Raw genomic sequence first — 22,787 nt, 5'->3', positions numbered from 1 at the left:
AGCTGTATTGTTGGGGCCTGGTTGTTGAAAAACCCATTATGGGTGAGGGGGACACCCCGGGACCCCGCTGACCTCTTTGAAATCTGGTCAGAGCTTTGAGTAGGAGGGACCCCATTAAAGGCCACCCAAGGGACGGCCACTTCTCTGTAAGGAGAGTTGGCTTCACAGAATAATTATTCAGACTTGCCCTGCGTCCTCCCTGGAGTTTCCCCCTTTATTCTGTCCTTCTGTCTATTCTGACATAAGAGAAAGAATTAAGTGTTAAAGGTCCAGTAACATCTATTCTATCTTTACCCTCCCCCTCCCCCCCTTCAAACTGATCAAAGGCTTTGATGTGGGAAAAACCATTTGTCATCTTAGATTAGCTGAGTCTTGAACCAGCTGGTGTGGTTCAACCTCGGTTAACATGGATGTGGCTCAGAGAGGGAAAGGCCCACAGACCTCCACTTTGATCGATGTGGCTGTGTTTGTAAATCTAACGCAGACATCCAGTGCGCTCATTCTCCACCGACACTTCACATCCGAAATTTGTAATAAACGGAATTGACCTATCAGCTACCACTTCCCTCCAGAACCTACTGATGAAAACCTGTTTCAAAGACCGACTGTTTAATAGCTAGGGTACCTGCTTTCTGACCACACGCCATGTTTGTGGAGCAAAGGAATGAATGGGGGGCCTCCTTTGAGTCACCTTTCTTCCATTGGCTCCTGGAGGCGAGTGCGGCACGATATCACTGGTTTCTTCCTCTCTGATTTCATTCCTTTGCAGAAGTGGGAGAGAGTTCTGGCAAAATCAGGCTGGGTTGCTCTTCAGTGTTTTCATGGCACTCTGGGGAGAGCAAGGACAACAAAGGCAGAGGGAATGAAAAAAAAACAACAAAACAACCAGAGCCAAATAGAGGCATGTGAAGTCTTTGAAAGTTTCAGCATCTTTTTGTTACACAATCATAACATAATTAGAATTCAGATTCAGTAACAAAAACTGCCTGGAATATGCCTGTGTTCCAGATCTGAGCCCAATCTTCCTGTTGTTTTTAGGAAATGATCTGCTCGAAGATTCCCCCTATGAACCAGTCAACAGCAGATTGTCTGATATATTTCGGGTGGTCCCCTTCATACCTGGTAAGCAGATTTATACTTCTACTCTGGGGCCCTGGCCTGCGTGAAATGCATTGGCTTGCATTCTCTTTGGCTCTCAAACGGCGTATGAGGAGGTAGTTGAATGGCGCAGTGTTTCTGGGAAATTAGAAATAGGATGATGATAATGAAGAGGCAGAATGACTAGACATGATTGTATGGCTTGAAAGTCATTCTAAATGAAGTAATGTGGTGTGGTGGTTTGGAAGAGGTTGGAGGGAGGTGACTTGGTTCCCCCCCCCCCCCCCCCCCGCCACACACACACACTAAAATACGATTGGCCGACTCTTGCAAAGGGAGTGCGGGTTCTGTCTGTAGGTGGCAATAGTATTCTCTTCTTTATGTATCAGACCCAGTGCTTCCCTGAAATGGGATCTGTTTAAATGATGCCACTTACTTTATGAGATGTCTGAAGATCATCTGAGATTGTTGAAGAATTTTGGATTTATTCATTTGTCTGCCTTTGCTTTAAAAGATTAAGCTCTGCCATTTGTTAACAGTTCTTTTGTCTCTAATTGTTCCTGAGCCAGTGTGTGTGCATATGTAAGATACTGTTTTACTGCCCCGGTGGCCCTTTACAAAGTAGCCTTGCTTCCCAGGGCTTGTTTTGTCTGTCCTTGCAATTCTACGTTTGGCTTGGAAATCAACCTAGATTTAGAATGAAGTTGTCATAACATCTGCATTCAGACAACCGCATAAATAATGAGCGAGGCAGTCATCTCTCTTCATGATGCACAGACTTCTGTCTGATGTTGTCTTTGTTTACGGTGAAGGCATTTTCTCAAGTATATATAGAGCCATCACAAATGATATGTTTTCAGTGGTTATGCACGGTGGTTAATGTTGAATTGGATTCTATGAGATGCTGATTTGTTACTGGTGAGAGTGTTCTGGTGTTCTGTGTTTTATGTTTCCCTACAGAAAGCCATAGAACCACGGGAGTGTGTAAATATTGAGCATGTGTGTGGGTGTACTGGAGATACGTTTACTCATTCACAAACATCCACTGAGCACCTACTATGTCCTAGCCATTGGGGTTCTGGCAGGGAGCCAGACAGATGTTGTCCCTGCCTTCATGAATCTTAGAGGCAGCCAGCAACTGACATTTATCAGGCCCTTATACTATGTCAGGCACTGTTAAAAGCTTCACATCATTAACTTATGTCATCATCATCAAGTGTTTCTTAGGTATTCTTGTTTCCATTTCAGAGATGAGGTGGTTGAGGCAGAATGAAGTTAGGAAACTCAGTCTAAGAATCACAAAGCTCCTAAGTGGAGGAACCAGAATTTAAACCCCGATTTGTTTGGTTCCAACATTGTGTAATGTCTGCCCCTGGCTACTCAGTGTGTGGGCCTCAGAACAGCCCCAGAGAGTCACCTGGGAGGTGGTTAGGAGTGTGGAATCTCAGGGCTCTGTCCCAGGTCTACTGAATCAGAATTTGCATTTCAAGAAGATCTCTGGGCTCAGTGCTTCATGTGCTCATGAATCTTTCGAAGCACTCCTCTACATTATTCTGTCCTTTGGTTCAGAGGAAAAGTGTGTGTGTGTGTGTGTGTGTGTGTGTGTGTGTGTGTGTGTTTTGGGATAAGATATATGGGTACAAGTTTAGTATCAGGCATTCATACATTATCCTGGAGAATGCTGAAAATTTTCACTCTAAATCCCTACTAATGCTGTCTGTCCCCTTGGCTCAGCCGGGACAGGTGTTTGTGACCATCTGGGCTCTTATGGGATCAGTTCTGTAGGAACTAGGATGGGGTGTGGTAGATGGGATACCAGAAGTGAACTTGGCTGTTCTAGTGCTTTTTTTGTTTTGTTTTGTTAATCCTCCCCTAAGGGTAGTTTTCCCATTGATTGATTTTTTTTTTTTTAGAGAGTAGAAGGGAAGGAGAGGCGGAGGGAGGGATGGAGGGAGGAAGGGGAGAGAGAGAGAGAGAGAGAGAGAGAGAGAGAGAGAGAGAGAGAGAGAGAGACATAGATGTGAGAGAGACATTGCCTCCTGCAGGTGCCCTGACCTGGGGCTCGGGTTTGAACCTGTACCTCAGGTATGTGCCCTTGACTGGGAATTGAACCCGTGACTCTTCAGTGCACAGGCTGACACTGTATCCACTGAGCAACACAAACCAGAGCCTTCCTAGTGCTTTTGAAGGGCAGTGCCTTTTGCCTGCTGTCTACCCCATGGATATGTTACCTCTCCGTCTTTGTACTGATGCCTGGAAGGATATGGACCTTCCCATGGACAGTGAGAGGAAAGAAGGGGGTGAAGAGGAAGGGCCATTGGGTTATAATTTCAGAACTGCTATGGGACTTTAACAGACTTATTTTCCCTCACTGCATCTCTCTTCTCTTGGTATAATGAGGCCAGAGGAGTGAATAATGTCCAGTCCTAACAGTCCATGATTCTGCGGGAAGATCAAGGCCGCTTCTAGAATGTCTCCACTGTGCTCTTGCATTGTCTTTTCAGTCCTTGTCTTCATGACTCACTCCAAGTGGCTGGGTCATTCTCAGATACCACTGTTTTATCTGCATTTCTTTGATGAGTACAGGAGATTCTTCTGCCCCAACCAAGTTTTACTCATTCATTTTTGGATCTCTCCCTCGACCAAGTGTCTTTTCATAGCAAGTGTGATCCTGAATGTGAGAACCCAGAAGTCATGATGAATTAATCAGAGCCCGGAAGGCTTTGTCTAGAACTACATTTTATATCTCAAGGGCATTGAATTTAGGTTCCAGCATTAATGAGCTTTGACTTCTGACAGTGACTCTGGGCCTTAAGTGGGTATAGGAAAGCCAAATGGAGCCGAGAGGGTTTAAGTCATTGAATAATGCATATTACTCAGCTTGGCGTTGGTAGGATGGAGAAGGACAGAGGAGCAGGATGATAAATGTTGCTTTTCATGGCTTGAGTCTGAGTTTCTAGAACATCTCTTCTGTCTTGAAAATCTCTCGGAGGAAACCAGGACAACAGGGCCTCTGCTTGCAGATATGGCAGCCGTCAGAGTTTCCATATTTGGTTTTCCCTGCCCCATGTGAAGAGAATGTTTATCCACATACATTAAGTGTGAGCTGAACCTCTCACCGAACAAGACATGTTTGACGTTCTTGAGTTTCCATTTTCTTTCGACTCCTCAAAACCCACAGTCAACTTCGCCGTTGTTTACTTGATCACCAGTTAAAAGGCCATGTGGAGGTCAAACTGTCATCTGTTCCGAAGCCTGAGTTGCAGAAGGGAAATGAGGCAGCCTAGTCGGGGAGAACTGTGGTGGGAGATTGGGGGGACCACTCTTGTGGAAATGAGATAGCAGAAGTTTGGCCTCTCAGGCACTTTAAAAAAATCTTTATTGTTGAGATTATTACTGATGTCCCCCCCCCCCATTGTGCCCCTCCACCCAGTTCCCACCCCACCCCAGGCCTTTGCCACCCTATTGTCTGTGTCCATAGGTAATGCATATAAGATCTTAGTTTAATTTCTTCCCACACCCCCAGCACCCTTCCCTCTGAGAATCGTCAGTCTGTTCCATTTCCATGCCTCTGATTCTATTTTATTCACCAGTTTATTTTGTTCATTAGATTTCTTGTTCATTTATTTTGATTTTTAGATTCAATTGTTGATAGATTTGTATTTGTTGCCATTTTGTTGTTCATATTTTTGATCTTTTTCTTCTTCCTCTTAAAGAATACGCTTCAACATTTCATATAATACTGGTTTGGTGGTGATGAACTCCTTTAGGTTTTTTTTGTCTGTGAAGCTCTTTATCTGACCTTCAATTCTAAGTAATAACTTTGTTGAGTAGAATAATCTTGGTTGTAGGTCCTTGCTATTCATCACTTTGAATATTTCTTGACACTCCCTTCTGGCCTGCATAGTTTCTGTTGAGAAATCAGCTGACAGTCGTATGGGTATTCACTTGTAGATAACTAACTGCTTTTATCTTGCTGCTTTTAAGGTTCTCTCTTTGTTTTTAGCCCTTGGAATTTTAATTATGATGTGTCTTGGTGTGGTCCTTTTGGGTTCCTCTTGTTTGGGACTCTCTGTGCTTCCTGGACTTGTAAGTCTATTTCTTTCAACAGGTAGGAAAAGTTTTCTGTCATTATTTCTTCAAATGGGTTTTCAATATCTTGCACTCTTTCTTCTTCTGGCACCGCAGAAGGCGAATTTTGGTACACTTGAAGTTGTCCCAGAGGCTCCTTACACTGTCTTCATGTTTTTTGATTATTTTTCCTTTTTTCTCTTCTGGTTGGGTGTTTTTTGCTTCCTCATATTGCAAATTGTTGATTTGATTCTCAGAATTCTCTACTCTACTGTTGAATTCCTGTATATTATTCTTTATTTCAGTCAGTGTATGCTTAATTTCTTACTGGTCCTTTTCCTTTTTTTTTTTTTTTTTGGAGGTTTCTAGAGTGACCTTATAACTGTGGTTTTGAACTCTATAGCCAGTAGTTTGCTTTCTTCTATTTCTCTCATTTGTGACATGTTTCTTTGTCTCTGCATTTTGGCTGCTTCCCTGTGTTTATTTCCATGTATTGGGTAGAGCTGCTATGTCTCCCAGAGTTGGTAGAGTGGCCTTGTGTAGTAGGTGTTCTAGAGGGCCCAGTGGTTCAGCCTCCCCAGTCACCCAAGCTGGGAGCTCTAGGTGCACCCCTTTGTGGGCTGTGAGCACAGTTTTGTTGTAGTTGAGACTTGATTGCTGTTGGTGTCACTGGGAGGAATTGACCTCCAGGCCAATTGCCTGTGAGAACCAGCTGTGACTACAGTGGGAGAGCTGCTGTGTAGGAGACACCCCTATGGAGCAGGACTTGCTTCAGTGGGGCTTTGGTGCTCACTGAGTCTGCCCCTTGAGTGTGTCGCTTATTGATGTGTAGAGCTGTAATCTGGTATGGTTTGACACTGACCACTGGGTACACTGGCTCTTGGGTCTCCAGGGAGGTGCAAAGTCAACCACTATCTGGGGCCAACCTGCAGGAACTACAGAGAGATCTGCAGATTCCTCCTCTTTGTATTGGTTTTGGAAGTGCCCAGATGAGGCTCAGCTATGAAGCAAGGTAGGTTGGTGCTGGTGCTGAGTCTTGGGCCTTTTATTGATAGGTTTTGGGCTCCCTGACACAGCTGCAGCTTGTTTTACAGGTTTTAGCCTGAGCAAGCACAGGCCATTTATATGCAAAAGCTGCTACACACAGCTTGGGTGGGATTGTAAACTGGATGAGGCTGGGTTTTAGGGAATCACCAGGGCAGAGCAAACATAATTGGCTGCCAGTCAGCCCTGTGAGACCTGGGAGAAAGCAGCCCCCAAGTTCCTGCCCTGATGCCAGACAATCCAGTACCTCCTCATCTGTGTCTGTGTTCCCCAGAGCCTCGTCCCGGTGCTGGAGCTCAGAGGAAGCAGGACCTTGTAAGTTCAGTTCGTGGTGCCGGCCTTTTAAGAGGAACAGCTGGGTCTCCAGCAGCCTCTGTGTCACTGAGCCCCAATCCACACTGGTTTTTACAGCCCTTAGTTCTTACTGCCCGTAGGGACTTCTTTTCCCAGCTCTGGGACCCGGAGCTGGGGGTCTGGTGTGGGGCTGGGATGCCTTGTTCCTCCAGGCGGCCTCCGCAGAGACCATCTCCCTCCCAATTAAAAAAGCGGCACACGTGGGTGCGGGATCAGTCCGTTCCACATCTCCTTACCTCCTGCCAGTCTCAGTGTGCCTTCTTCTTTACTTCTCTAGTTGTAGGACTTCCATTCAGCCCACTTTCCAGTGGTTCTGGATGGTGGTTGTTCTGTATTTTAGTTGTAATTCTGATGTAGTTGTGGGAGGCGGCAAGTACAGGCATTTACCTGCGCCGCCATCTTCAAACCTCCACCTCTCAGGCATTTTAAAGGGCCCCAGGTGGTGCCTGCACTGTGGGTTGATGCCGGTGTAGTTTTTAGGGATCTCAGACATGAAGAATCAGGCAGTGAGAGGGAGTGCACAAAGGAAAAAGTGAGCCAGTATAAGAGGGTGTTGGAGGAGAAGAGAGAGCCCAGTCTAGGGGGCCACGAGGGGGCGCTCAGAGGAGCCACCACTGGCGTTTCGCATCTACGCCTCTGGCAGCCATGACTCTCAGCTCTTTAACCTTCATTCTGCCTTTTATTTTCTTCTTCACGGAAGTTCAAGAAACAGCAAGAAGTAAATAGTGATTTGAAAGGAAGATGAACTTGTTGGCAATGGTTTTGGACTCTCTGGAGGGGGAGACAAAGCAGAGAGAGATTTTGAAAGTAGAGGGGGGTGCCCAGGAAAGCCTGAGGATGGAGGATCAGAGCGGGAGGATGTAAGCACCTCCACGGGCAGCCAGCAGAAAAGAGGGCTTTGAGGTTTAAAAGTATTGATTGGGAGGTTGGATTTTGTAGAGAAGAGTCAAGAGATGCCAGACCTTCTTAGAATATAATAGAAGTTGGTGGAATTGCAAACAAGAATCAAGTGGATAGATCCCCGGGAAAGAGTGATATTAGGATCTGAACAGCCTCGGTCTGATTTGCTGGAAGACAAAGTTCCAGCTCTCTGGCTCTGTCATTATTTCCTCCCAAGTCCTGGGGGTGGCTTAGACCTTCCCAGGAAGCCTGAGCATCTTGAGATCGGTTCCCAAGGAATGGTTTGCTCTAGGACAGTGGTTCTCAACCTTCTGGCCCTTTAAATACAGTTCCTCATGTTGTGACCCAACCATAAAGTTATTTTCGTTGCTACTTCATAACTGTAATGTTGCTACTGTTATGAATCGTAATGTAAATATCTGATATGCAGGATGGTCTTAGGCGACCCCAGTGAAAGGGTCGTTCGACTGCCAAAGGGGTCGCGACCCACAGGTTGAGAACTGCTGCAACTCTCTTTTGAATCTGGCTCCTTTTTTTCCTGAATGATGCTATGAACAATTAGCCACATGTAGCTTCTCTGTTATAATGTCCCATCCTATTTATGTCACTATTAAAAAAAACTTTCTTAAAATTTTTTACATGTTGAAGAAGAGCCTTATGAGGTGATCTGCTGTCTTGTCAAATCATGATCTTAGAGAAGGGTTTGTAAATGCCAGCTGCTAGGGGTGTATAGTGGTCCTTTCCTTTCCACTCAGCTCTCTAAGATAGCTAATTATCTTTCCTGTTATCTATGCTGGCATATGGTAAACTCCTTAGCACGCCAGCTTGGCCCCACCACCTCCTCTCCACTGACGTTCACTGAGCAATCCATCCCCCAGGGACTTCATGTGCATTCACTGTCTTGTAGCTTTGCGCATGGTTTTGCCTCTGTTTGGGAAGTCTCTATTAGTTCTTCAAGACCAAGATCAAATTTCATCTCGGAGGGCCACGCTGCAATTCTCCCTGACAGGCACTTCCACTCGGGACTCTTTCATGCTGCATTTTGCTCTTGCCTTTATGGTAGCTGTTAATCACAGCATATTGAGAGGACTTATTTATGTGTCTGCCTTTCCCACTACAAAGCCAAGGACTTGCACATTATGCTGGGCGTCTTCTCAGCATGGAGCATCCTTCTTGGCCCTGAGCAGGCATCCCATTAACCATGGGTGTTTGAATATCAGAGAAGAAGGGCCTGCTGTGACCCTTTGCTTTTACAGACTTGAAGCTCAGAGAGGAGAAGCAACTTGGCCGGGGCCACACTGCTTGAGGGTGGCCTCCAAGACTTTTGCCAGGACATGTCGCTCCTTAGAGGAGGCCATTGTTGGCTCCTTTCTGTTCTGCGTGTTCTCTGGACAAATTTTATCCATCCCTAGGACCTCAATCTCCACTTACACCCATGACTTAGAGTCTTCCCTCCTATTCCAACCTCTCTTGGGCTCTAAACTGGTTATTTCCAGCTGAGTCCTGGATGACTTCATCTGGATGTATCTCAGTTACTCCAACGCAGCACATCCACAATGGGTCTCATCATCTCTCCCCTTTTCTCCTAACACCCTTCCTTCTCCAGTCTCCTGTCTTACGTAATGGCATTATCTGTCTAAGTGATGAGCTTTGGGGTCATCTCCACACCCTCTACCATCTCATGCCTAAAGCTGGACCCATCACTAAGTCCTGCTGCCCTCTCTCCATTCCCGTCTTATCTCTCACTTGAACTTTGCCCTGGCCTTGTTATTGTCCTCTCTGTGTCTAGTTTCTCCCAATCCCGCCTGGCCTCCTCATTGGCAGGTCTTTTCCTAGCAGCTTGGTGACTTGGCTTCAGTCTTCCTCCCTCGATTTCTCTATTAATTGATCTTCAGTCTCACTCCAGCCACCCTGTGTCCAGACAAGCTGGGTTGACCAGCTGCTGTCCCAACAGTGGCCTAGGTAGCTTCGTGACTCTCCAGCTGTGGACCTGCTGGTGCTGGACGAAGAACATATGCTCTGGAGTTCCATCCGCCTGGGTGCCTCTTAGCTCTCACTTTGTAGGTCATTTGCATTTACTGTGCCTCAGGCTCCTTAGATGTAAAATGTGATGTTGGTATCTCCTACCTTATAGGTTCTTGTGCATTAAAGATGCAGTAAGTAAAATACCTAGAATAATGCCTGGAACATAGCTGGTTCTCGATAAGTCTTGGCCATTTTTTAATGCTGTGCCAATGCCGTGTTCGCCATTGACTTGCTCCTGACTCCAAGACTGGGACTCTCTTCAGCAAACCATATTCCCTGATCTTGGAACAATGATTCTATGTTCTAATAAGGATAGCAATCCCCAAGCTTTAAGGAGGCCGCTCATAAACCACCTGGGACAAGAAATGAAAAACCTACCCTCTATCCAGCGGGCCCTGTAGGAAAGATCTGAGAACCCAGTTTGAGTCTTAACTCCCCTTGGTGGAAGGTCTCCCCGCTGCTCAGAACCTCCCTGTTCCTTCGGGGGGGCCCCTCCTTATGCTCTTTGGTCAGAGGTGAGTTGGCTGTAGCCGGTGGTCATGGGGTGGGAGCTCTTCCTGTGCTTAAAGATTCCTGTGATCAGCCTTCCCTTCTCAGCTTGACTGATTCCCATTCTCCTGACCTCTCCCCATAAATCTCCTCTCCAACGCCCCTCGGAGCAGGAAGAATTACGGCTCCCGGAGAAGGGCATGCCGCACAGCTGGGAGCTGCTTCCGTCTCCACGGGCTGGGCTAAGGACACGTACCTTTCACTTTCACAGGCCACTACTTTTGGTTTTTATTCTCTCCCTCTCCCGCCCCTCAGCAATCCATTTTTATTGTAGAACAATAAGATATTACAAACAGGTCAAAAAGGAAAATGAACTCAAATCACCTACAGTGCAGGTTCCCAAAGATAATCGCTGTAAACAGGTTGATATGAGCCTTTTAGATTTTTCCCTATATATGAATGTGTGTGTGTGTGTGTATAGATATAGATATAGATATAGATATAGATATAGATATAGATATATTTATAAATAAAAATGGGGTCATACTCCACACATATTTTCTGATTGTCTACCTGATGACCCGAGGAATCTCTGTCTTCTTGTGACACTGACCACTTCCTAAAGGCCAATCTTATTATGATGATGAACTGTCAGCCTCTCGAAGTTTGATGAATAAAGCAGCAGCTCATCCCACTCTCTCAGTCCTCATGGCGAAGGCCTCAGTGTCCCAGCGAAGGCTGTGAAGGTAGAGGCAGCCAAACATTTTGCATAGAGTGACTGTAGGCCCCGTTACCAGGAGAGGGGAGATAAAACACCAGTGAGTGACAAGTAATCGTATGAACTAAAGATTGTTACAAGGCTCAGAATTATTTATAGCCAATATGTCTGTCCTCATTTCTTCTCCTTAGTCCTCCGAAGGATTGCTTTCTGCCATCTCTTCATTTTCTGCTGTCGAAGCTTATTCTTTCCAAAGGATGTGCTTTTTGTGGTTGTTGTTCTCTGGGATACAGTACCAAATTCTCAAGGGAAAGGATCAAATCAGGATTGTTTGACCCAAAGAGCACTGGTCCAAGAGTCAGGCTTCCAGCTTCCCCCCTAACCAGCAGGGTGACCTTGGGCCAGTGCCTTCCCTACCTGAAGGGCATCCTTTTATTTAAAAAAAGGGCAGGAGACAAGAGTCGTCTTTAACCTGTTTTCCTTCCTTCTTCAAGGGCCTGCTGGATGAATGTTGGATGATTCTGAGACTTACTGTTCTCCTTCTAGCATTTTCTTCAGACCAAAGAAACTTGCCATCTTGGCATTTTTAGTTACCATACTAATAACATTTGTAAACCCTGATTTATTAAATATATACCTTACTCTGAACCAGGATATATTTATAGCAGCTCATTTGAATACAGGGAAGAAGATAAAACAAAATAAGAAATAGGGAAGTGGAGAACAGAGTAGGAAGGAGAAAAACGCAGCCAGGAGTGAGTCCAGTAGACAACATGCCTGTCATAAGCTTGTATTTAAACAAATTAAGTGGTCGGAAGTGCCGTGTTTGTTTTGCAAATAAATAAAATCAGTGGATTGGAGCTGCCGTGGGACTTTTGGAGGTCATTCTAGTCCAGTCCCCTTCTTTGATAAGAAAACAACTCCATACATTTCTAGGACAGGAGAACATAAATTGTCTAGGACAGTGATGATAAGTAAAATTAGGTGTGTGTGTTTTTAAATTGGTACTTGAAACTCCATATCCTGGCATTTCCCCACCTCTTTTAAATGGCCCTTTACCTGTTCAGGTCTGTGCCCCCTTTAGGATGCCACACGTTGTTTGTACACAGTTAGGGTGGGAACCACAGCCATCGACTATAGTTATGGGGCCGGTATCCATTATTTTGGAATTGTTTCCAAGGGTTAATTAATAAGGCTTTGTTTGGCAACAGAAACCAGTGGCTGGAACGTTAGTCTTCATATCTTTTGGCTCCCTTCAGAGTTTCCTGCAAGGAAACTGAGAAATTATTTGTTGCCTTAAGCCTCCCCCTAGCCCTCAGATTAAAAAAAAAAAATCAATCCTTTATCTGGAATTTTTGTTAAAGAAGCTAACCACTTCCCATAATTTAGAGACTCAACTAGCTGGGTCAGTGATGAAAACGAATGGGTGATTTGCATAAGGGGCTAATTTATTATGTCCCCGGGGCGTTTCTTTCATCTCTCCTTCCTTTCTAATTAATGTTCTGAGAGGGCCTATCACCATATCAGAAATTAGGGATGAAGGCGGCTATTGTTAACCTTTATTCTTATGATTTTTTATCTCCTGTGATCTTTTAACCATTTTCATATCCAGGGACTCCTGTAGACAGGGCGGGGAGTGCATGGAGGGATTTTAGGGGTGTGCTGTTTTATGATCTTTATTCAAAGAGTTAGGTTGTTGCAAAAATAAAAGCGACTCAGGAGATCTCTCCAACCCCAGAGGGATTTGCAAAGCCTACAGCAGGATACAACAGTGGTGCAGAATTATTTCTAAAACTGAGCTCTCCGAACATCGGTATAAACATGTATACACACAGAGATGGATACATTTGCACAGTATATCTGCCTGCTCATGTGTGCATGGATTTATAGTGTGTGTGGGTATGGATGTCTATATTATTCAACATTTTGCCTCAAAAAGGTCTTCCTTGTCACGTGTCTCAGATGGTTCTGGCTGTGACAAAGGCAGCTGTGTGTGAGAGAGTGTGACACAGCTGAGGAAAGGCAAGAGAACAAGCAATTTCTTCGAAAATCAATTGCAATTTACTCCTACCAAATTGGCCCAAGGTCCGCCCCGTTCAAGCATTAGCATATGACAGACTTTTAATCATTTGGTCAAATGGCCTATTTTTGGTCAAACCACAGTTCCCTCTGGGACTCCGCCTATCCATCCCAGAGCTCCGTGATCTCCAAACCTGCGCTCTCTTTAAAGGGGAGGTAAGTGTAGGGAGAGGAAAACCCATGGGAGCCCCTGCGGAGTGCCCTGCCCTGGGCAGCCTGTTCCTGGGTATTATTTCCTTTGGGTCCCCAGCCACCGCTAAAAGCCAGGACGCATCTCTGATTTCTGAGGTGGAAACCTGAGCTCAGAGAGGTTGAGTGACTGTCTCAGGGCCACACAGCTGGTAAGTGGAAGAGTTCAGATTCACAGCCTGTTCCTGCATCTCCAAAGCCTGTGCACTTTCTCCTGTTACGGGCTGAGATTTTAAGCACAAAGCGGGCTCGTTTATTAAGGATCAGCTATCCAGTCCCTTTTCTCCCTCCTCATTCCCAGTTTCTTCTTTCCTGTCTCCCACCTGAGTCCCTGTTTGACAAAGGGCCTTTGGAGTTGAAATACACGCCAATATCTGTGGGGCGCAGTTACGGTGTTTTGGCCAGGTTCAAGCCTCGGACTAATGAAAGGACAGGGTCCTCTCATTGCCACGTGCAAGTCCCAGCTGGAGGGCAGGGCCCTCCCAGCACAATCATAGCCAACGGCTGTGGTTGTGAGCTTGAACCTATGGTCCAAACATGTGGCCCCACGTGCTTTGTGCTAGAGTTCAGGTGCATGTAGTTGAGTAGGGTTGAAACTCACGAGAATGCTGTAAACAATGTGACCACGCCCCTACTTTGCCTCGCGGCATCTGCTATAAAATAAAGACACGGCTTGTGGGCGCTGGCGTTGTCTCCTCATCAGGGAGCAGCGTCCCAGCTTTCATTCTCTTGTTTGTCTTTTCTCAATCCTTTCACCCCCCCCACTCAGGGTCACTGAACCAGGCTGAGCTGGCATGGCACATAAGGCGCCCTGGGGCTGAGTATGCCATGGCTGTGCCGGCTCCCCACAAATACCGATTATTTTAATATTTACCCCTGCATTCTGACGCGTTCCTAATTGACAACCGACAGTGTGAAAAGCATTCTTGCAGGACTGCAGAAATATTAACCAAAGAAGCAACTTCTGGGTTGTATCTTCTTTTCATTTCGTATGAGATGGAAGGCTTCTAAAGTAGAGCGAAATGCCTGGGGCCATGGTTTTGGTCCTGTTGTCATATAAATAGCATTACCCAGTGGTAAGGGAAGGAATATGCAGTTTATTTCCACGTTGAGGTGACCTAATGCGCTAATTCATTCGGCTTCCACCTTGCTGCTGCCATATCCCTTCGCGCCACCGGATGGTCTAAGAAGCACCATGCCCACCGCTAGTGCTGCCGCCCTTTGCACATGATCGTTTTGTGTCCAGTTAATAATGTATGAAAATAAGTATTGATTGCATTCTTTGTAGGAACAGGCCAGCAGTTTTCTTACAGCCCGTGTTTATGAAATGTTTCATTGATCCCTGTTATACGCGTTTCAGATACACTCTTGAAGGCCATACCAGGAGATCAGTGAATTCCGGCCAGTCCTCCATGGAATCCCATTGTTTTCTTGCATGCGTAGGAATGAATGGCAAGTGGCATTTGAATGGAAAAAGGAGTGATCAGGCTGAAACTCTAAACCTATTCCCGGTTGCTGTTTCCATGAGACCTCAAGAGAACTAGAAGCAATGTTGCAACAGCTGTGAGAAGCAACGAGCTAGGTGTTTATCGGTAATAACTTGTGTCAACCTTGTTGAAGAATAGGTAATCATGGCCCCATTTGATAGATAAGGAAGCTGAGGTCCAGGACACAGGTAGGAATGGCAAAAGTCCATTGTTATCCAGGAGATGGGGCTGCAGAACCCATTGACACGGACATAACAGGAGAGGGTCCATCGAAGTTAAGTGCACAGCCTGCATGGAGGATTGCTAAGCATTTTACCGAGTGATAGACACCGGACGTCCCCAAAATATATATACACACGGTAGTAGCTGATAGCTTAATTTTGAAAATGAAATGTATTTTAATGAACGTCGCCTTTATAATGATTCAAAGTGTGTGTATACATATTTATATAAATCATATTACATATAATATATGTGATATATGCATTTATTTCAGAATGAAGAGAGAATTGGTCAATCTCTCTATCAGTTTCAACATTTTCCAGTGTGATAGAATGATATTTCTGCCAAATTCATTCATCAGATATTTATGGAGAGCTGGGAGCTCAGTGGGAAACCTGTGACTCAGAGATAAATAGGACCTTACCATTGCCTTCCAAGGATTCTCTTTTTGGTTTAGGGATAGGTGTGCATGAACAAAATTATGATGCAAAGTGGGAAGTGAATGAATAGAATTCCTTGCAACACTCAGATGTAGCCCCAAGAAGGGAATAACTGATGAGATGGAGCTGTGGGTCAGAGAAGGCTTGCTGAAGGGGACTTTGGGTTTTGAGGAATGGATAGGAGTTCGGTAAGTAGAGATGGGGGGAGGGCATTCCAGGCAGGCAGAGGCAACAGCATGGACAAAGGCACCAAGAGTCCAAGGTGCTAGTTAGTAATAAGCTCCGTGCGATGGCTGGAGCACTAGGTACCAGCCGCGGTGGGAGAAGAGATGGGCAGGTTTGCCACGCACCAGGGCTTAGCAGAACCACGGAAGGATCCTGGTTAATGTACTTCAGCCTTGCTTACATTTTTCGGTTGAATCATATGAAATGGCCTTTTTTTTTTTTTCAGAGTGAACTAGCAGAAATTTCATTGGGTTCAACGTAATATAGTTTTGTGTCATAAAAGCATACTCAGGGCCTCTGGATGCTTCTAGACCAGAGATGGCCTCTTGTGGATGAGTAACTTCTCATCACAGAAGGTACCTCCTGGGGAAATAACAGTGAGGCTAGGAGCCCATGCTGTTTGCCTCAGCTCCTGGTGGACTTGGAGCAAGTGTAGGTCAAGTTCACCTTCTCTCCCAGAATTACCTCAAGGCTTCGGGGTGAAAAGACCAAGTGTACAAAGGCCCCCATTTAGGTGCCAGTGATGGGTGGGCAGAGGAGCAGGAGTCCCGGAGGCGTCCTGGGGAGGTGGGTGGGCACAGGTAGAGCAGGTGACGGAGGAGCAGAGAGGTGCCAGCAGGAAGCAGAGTGGTCTGGAGCCAAGTCGTGAAGGGTCTTAATGCGAGTGGTAGGAGGAAGACAATTTGGCTTGTGGTAAGAGAGTGGGTATCACTGAAAATTGTTTAGGGGGGGCCCTTACACATTGAAGACCTGGCTGATGACAGGAGACCTCCCCGGGAGGCGGTGGGAATGTGGGCAGTCTTGGCTCCCCACCTGCCTTTCTGCATTGCCCCAACCCCAACCAAGTCTCCCCTCTGTCTGGACCCAGGATGGGCTCTGCTTTTTGACTTGGGGACAGTGGCTCAGGCAAGTGTGAGTGGATCCCCCGGCTGGGGCTGTCCTCCTGGCCTGGAGGGATGGCCCCACCCAACCTCTCTGAGGGCCTGTATGGGCTTGTTTCTTCACTTATTTTCTATATTCTATTTAGTTCTTCTAGCTCCCTAGTCCTGTGTCTCATTTGGGAGTTTTCGCTGCCAAATCTCCAACTTGCTTCAGAACATTTCGCAGGAGAGTGTCTGAATAAAGACTCCAAGATTCTAAACGCAGGGAGTTGCCTTAATTGAAAGAGATGCCCGCTAACCCCAGGGCGCGCTGGGGAGGGAGGGCTGAGCAGGGAGGCTGTTGGGATGGCAGCCAGTAATGACTGCGACTCACAGAGCTGGTGCCTGAGGAGTTCCTGAGCCCTCTCTGTGTGCCCTTGAATCTGGGTGTGTTTATGACCGTGTTTTAATGACACTGTGGGGGTGGGGTGGGAAGAGGAGGCGCTGCCCTTTAGGTCTGCAGCTGGTCTTGGGCAGGAACACACCCAGAGCCAGGCAACACTCCTACACCAAGAACCAGCAGGCAGACCACGTATGGTCATTCCAGAGGTGGGGGTGGGCCCTGGGAGGGGCGGGGCGGAGGTCCTGGTGAGCCTAGGAAATTAGGAAATACGGAGGAGTTGTGGTAAAGAGCAAATCTCGGGGGTTCAACACACGCAGATTTGAGTTCCACATTCCAGCTGTGCGACATGGCTGAAGAGTTCCTCTGTTCTCGCTCCTCTGTCTGTAAAAGGGATAATCGTAGGATCCCATTCCTGAGAACATGACAAAGCTCAGTAAATGGTAGGTGAGTGACTGCTAGTCCCCTCCGTTTAAATACCCAGACTTCCTTCTTCTTCCTCTCCCAAGGTATTAGCATGACATAGGAACAGTGGATTGAGTGGGTGAGGTCTCTTCTGCTGAGAGAGAAATAGAGGTAGAGAAAGAGAAAGAGAGATAGAGATAGAGATAGAGATAGAGATAGAGATAGAGAGAGACACTAATAGCCATGCAGGAAATGACAACCTCCAATGTAATTCAGTCCAAAACATTGATCATCTTCTTGAAAAATAACCAGTAGTCAGATTTTCTGAGGGGTACTCTGTGCCCAGCACTGTGCTGGTTGCTGGGGAGAACCAAGAAGAAAGCAGGGCAGAGGGAAGTGCCATGGAGGGAGAGGCAGGAGACGGGGAGACGGAAGGAATTGGGTGCCAGAAAGAAAGCTCTGGAAGGAGGTGGCAGAGACTGTGACTGGGGTGCAGGGATCTGGGGAGTGGATTCCAGGTGCGCCCAGGAACACTGGAGGGAGAGGAAAGGGTGTCCACCCAGCACAGAACACGAGTATTGGACGTGCCAGCCCTGTGTGGAGCAGCTGTGAGCACGGGGGGAAACCTAGTGTTTCTCTTTCCCGATGATTCTCAACAATGTTGTATTAAATTTTGTTTACCAGAGGGAAAAAAAAGTAATGTTTGCAAACAAAGTAGGAACAGCGGAGGCACTGTTTCCCATTAGCAGTGTAAGGTTCACTGACGACGGGTGTTTTTTTCATTCTTGTCTTCCAAATTGTAATTTTAAAAGATGAGGCATTTCATATTCAAGAGTTTCCTTTGTCTGAAATAAATTATTCATTTCCACCCAGTTTCAGAAACAATGAACATAATACTTAATGCATCACAATTAAGCGGGTGTAGCTTCGTATAAAATTATGTTCTGTGCATTTGGGTGGCAAACACGGCAGCGGATCCTATATCTTGTCGACGTTTGTTCCTCAGAAGCAAAGCAGGGAGAAGTAGGGACTCCGAAATGTGCTTTCTTTCCTCTCAGGGTGGAGGAGGGGTAACCTTAGCCCCAAGCAGCCCCGTGTGTGACATCCCACAGCTGTTGGCGGCTATGTCACTGCAGAGAAAGTGAGCTTGCTGCAGCTAGACTGTGCTTGGGGTCAACTGAGGGTCGGAATTCTTGAGCCCATTCATCCCAGTCCGCCTAGCTGGGGTGGAGATTCCTCTAGCATCCTCTCTTACAAGGGCTGCTTCTGGAAATGACTTTTTATGGGGTCTGGTGGCACCTGCTTCTTGAATGCTGGCTGGTCGGTCATAGGTACCTTTCCCAAAGAACGGGCTCTTGGAAATACCCTTCTTAGGACAAGATTCCTCCTTAGGAAAACAGGCCTGACCAGCAAGGGCCGAGATTTCCATGGACAGCCTCTTGGGGCTGGAAGGTTTCGCTGTGATGGTCCCCAGGAACTCAAGCCCCAGCCCCGAGGTCAGTGCCAAAGCCGTCGAGCCAGAGGACAATTGTGAAAACGTTGATTGTGGATGCCTGCTGGATGCCCAGCATTAGGACAGGAGATGCCTTCATAGGTTATTTCATTTCATCCTCACAAAAGCCCTGAGTGTTTGCCCAGAGTGGGGGGGTGGAGTGTGGGCTAGTCACATTTTTCATAAAAGGACACCAAAGCTCAGAGAAGTCCAGTGACCAGCCTAAGGCCATCCAGCTAGTTGCTGGAAGATTCCAAAGAGGTGACGTTGCCCTGAGACCTAGATGACAAGGAAGAACTGGCCAATCTGAGCACTGGCCGAAGCGCAGTGTTAGTGCGTCACAAAGGCCCCCAGGTGGGCCCGAGCCTGGTGCCAGCAGGGTAGCCAGTCAAGAGGGCAAGGCTACCACCAGGGTTCAGGAGGGAGCTATGGCTGGGGGTCGTGGGGGCACCAGGAGGCTTCAGCGCTGTGGCCCCCGCTTTAAGGGGGCTCGTGTACCTTCCCCAGAAGGCACCCATGGCTGCATGTCACCACTCGGGAATTCTGAGAGGCCAGCAGAACAGCTGTCTCCAAAACTGAGACTTGGTGTCTGAGTGTGACCCAAGTGACAAACTTTGCCCCGTGGCACTTGCAATACTTGCTTTCAAAATGTAATTCTTAAGTGATAGTTCTCTTTTCGGGCCGGGTTTATGTTTTCTGTTGATGTCTCTCTTTTTAAAAAAGACCACACATAGGAAAAGAATTAGAGAACGTTGGAGGTGAAAGAGTCTTCTCTGACCTCCAAGTCCAGGCCGTTGGTTGCTGGGTGGATGACAGAATTAAAAACTGGACTGGTTAAGGGACGTGCAGGGGACAGACTAGTCCTGGAGCTGAGTCCCTCACTCTGTCCTCTCCTCTGAGGACACACACAGTATGTCCAAGTAAGAAGGCCTGAAGGATGGGGAGATTCAAAGACATGGAGACTGTCCCCACAGGCATCGGACTGCCCTCGGAGAAGGATCCCTAAGTAATCTGGTCCCTGCCTGTTTCTCTGGCCTCATCTTGTCCCGTTCCCCCCTGGAAGGGTCACAGACTCTTAGGTCACTCAGCCTTTCCCTGCCCCTCAAACGCATCAGCTCCTTCTGCCTCAGCCTGTGTTCTTGCTTCCCCTGTTATCTGGAATGTTCTTCTGTCATCTTCCCTTGACTGACTCCTCCTTGTCATTTATTTTTTAATATATTTTTATTGATTTTAGAGAGGAAGGGAGAGGGAGCGAGAGATAGAAACATCAACAATGACAGAGAATCATTGATCGGCTACTTCCTGCATGCCCTACACAGGGGATCGAGCCCGCAATCTGTGCATGTGCCCTGACCGGGAATTGAACCGTGACCTCCTGGTTCATAGGTCGAGGCTCAACCCTCCTTGTCCTTTTCAATCCAGAGGTCTTCCATAGCCAACTCCTCCCTCATTGTTTATGACATCTCACTACTTCATTATCTGCATAGAACTTAGCACTAACATTACATTGTTGATTTATTTGCCCATTTCTCTGACTAGGATATTAAGTTGCATAGAACAAGGACCTCATCTGGCTTGCTCACTTCTCTGTTCCCATGTTTGCAGATATTTGTTGAGTGAGTAAATGAGTAAACGGGTATGCAGTGAGTGTGAGCCAGGGAGGTGGACACAGATTAATAAGCACTTATTTGGCAGCCAGCTCTTAGGTGACATAGGACAGAAGTGTGCGAAACCGTGCTGATACAGGGCTCTTGCAGTCTTGGCAGAGAGGTGCCATTAGGATGCTTTGGCTTATGAATGACAGAAAACTCACTTCTTGGATGAGAAAGAGAGTTGTTAGTTCCTGGGATTTGAACATGATCCAGAGCTGGGGCAGGTTTCTAGCGCTGCCACCCAGAACATCACCTCTTGACCTCCAGCTCTTGTTTTTATTTAAAAAAAATATTTTTATTGATTTCAGAGAGGAAGGGAGAGAGAGGGAGATAGAAACATTAACGATGAGAGAGAATCACTAATTGCCTCCTGCAGGCCCCGCACTAGGGATCAAGCCCACAATCCAGGCATGTGACCTGACCGGGAATCCAACCGTGACCTCCTGGTTCATAGGTCGTTGCTCATCCCTGAGCCACGCGGTGGGACTTGACCTCCTGCTCTTGGATCTGCCCTTAGTGGTGAGAGGTCCCCTCTAGGGCCAAAGAGTAACTGTCTTCCATCAGCTCCGCACTCCTCCCTCATGGTCACACAAAGGCCTCAGCATTTTCAGACCTCACGGCCTCACATACACTGTCCCTGGCTAGGTATTTGGGGATATAATGGTGAATAAAGTCAGACTGGCCCCGTTTTCATGGAGCTTATAGTCTTGCAGGGGAGAGAGACCCAAACATATAGAAAAGTTCAAGTGTAGGAAGTGCTCTCTGGGAGGGGCAGATGGGAAGAGCATTCCAGACAGAGAAAGGGAGAGGCCGTGTGGTGTGAGGGAGCAGGTGAGGAAGAAGGTCAGTGTGAGATGGGACCGGAGAGTCACCTCTGGCTGGTTAGGACTCGGTGGGGAGCGGGGAGGAGGAGGCCTGCGGCCCAGCCGGTGCGCCTCACCATCGGAATGCACCGTGGCAGGGACCGTGGGGCCTGCATGGTTTTCTCAGCCCATTGTCGTCATCGTCACATTGGAGAAGGACCGACTGCACCCATCTGGGCAAAAGAGGCTGCTGGAGGCAAGAGCTGGCAGACTGGGGACTGAGCTCCCTGGCTCTCCAATGACAACCCCGCTCTCTTTGGCCCGCCTCTTAACCCCTCCAGCCTCAGGTTCCTCCCCTGTGTGCCGGAGTCATGTTCATACCTGCCCGAAGGCACTTTATAGACCTGTTGGCAGGCTCGCGTGAAGAGACACGTGGCAGACTTTCTGAACACTGCAGTTCAAGTTGCTTTTGGTTGTTTTGATTTTTCTTCAACTGTAGGAAGAGAGATGGATTCAAGGCAGTCTGACAGGGAGCCCTAGGATTCTGGGATCAGAAGGAGCCCGGGGGATCTTGTGGTCAGACTGTGGAAGGTGAGATGTGAATTGCTGAGGCTGTGTACCAGTTAGGGATTTGAGGTCATCTCAAGGTCAGCCATCTCTCCTCTCCTGTGGGTAGCACATCCTCTCCATGACCTTTAGGTTCTGGGGACAGGAACAGCTGCTTTCTTCCCACCTGACGGGAGCAAGCCTGGCCTGTTTAGGTGGAGCTCAGGTCTAGGGACTGGAGGTGACTTGGCCCCGTTTTTGCAGCAGGAGAAAGACAAAACCCAAGGCCCTCCTGGTCTCTAGCTCGGATCCTCAATTCCTCCTCACTCTACCTGGGCCACATTCTGGAAGGAAAGAGTTCAAGACTACAGGTCCGTCTGAGTCCGCCTGCAGAATGGCTTCCTTTCTTCCTCTCTGGAAGTCCGTGTTTGTGGAGCCCGTGTTCATCCGGTCCACATTTTATGCTTTACTGCATATATGTTTTCATGGGCAGTATTCCACACTGGATGGGCACTGAGGTTATTTCCTTGTTTGGGGGGATTACACATAAGGCTGCAGTAATGTTCTTACTTTCGCCTTTCTGTGCTATGGGGGGAATTTATATTTAGAAACAGAACGACTGAGTTAGAGGCCAGGGTAACAGCTTTATTGAGATATAATTCACTTACCATACACAGGGAACCCCCATTTTCACCTTATTTTTAAGCCCTTCAAAGGTAGGGTTTGTTTTGAAGTAATCAGTACATCTTTCACTTTCCTAACATATTTAACCAGGTTTCTTTGCTAACCCTCTGGGTTGCGTGTCCTTTTTGCTGATGCAAACCTATTCATAGTGATTTTTATCAAGTGTCTTTACAAAGTTATTACAGTCTTTTTTCATTTTTCTTTTTCTAATCCATAGATGGTACTTTCAGAACAGTTTTAGACTTACACAAAAATTGGACGGATAGTATAGAAAGTTCCCAGATGCCTTCTTCCTCCACAGTTTCTCCCAGTTTAACATCTTGTATTAGTGTGGTGCATTTGTTACAATTAATCAGCCAATATCGATACATTAACTAAAGTCCATGTTTAACCTTACTGGTCTGATCTCTGTTTATGTTATGTAGTTCTATGGGTGATAACTGTAACATCATGTATCCACTGTTACAGTATCATACAGCATGGCTTCACCTTTCTGACCCTCCCCTGATCTCCACCTGTTCATCGCCCCCCACACCCTGAGCCATGGGCAGCCACAGATCATATATATATATATATATATATATATATATATATATATATATAT

The 22,787-nt window shown here is 46.9% G+C and overlaps 1 protein-coding gene across 1 annotated transcript in view; it reads left to right on the top strand.

Moving 5' to 3' along the window:
• GFRA1 (GDNF family receptor alpha 1) overlaps window positions 1-22,787 on the top strand; it is a 177,748-nt gene that overhangs the window by 1,848 nt on the left and 153,113 nt on the right. Inside the window, exon 3 of the mRNA XM_006088154.3 lies at window positions 1,039-1,122. Within this exon, the coding sequence (XP_006088216.1) occupies window positions 1,039-1,122 (84 nt within the window). The remainder of the gene's footprint in view (window positions 1-1,038; window positions 1,123-22,787) is intronic.

The sequence above is a fragment of the Myotis lucifugus genome, unplaced genomic scaffold, assembly GCF_000147115.1.
Source record: "Myotis lucifugus unplaced genomic scaffold, Myoluc2.0 scaffold_44, whole genome shotgun sequence".
NCBI lineage: Eukaryota > Metazoa > Chordata > Mammalia > Chiroptera > Vespertilionidae > Myotis > Myotis lucifugus.
This window is presented reverse-complemented; position numbering and strand designations above follow the sequence as displayed.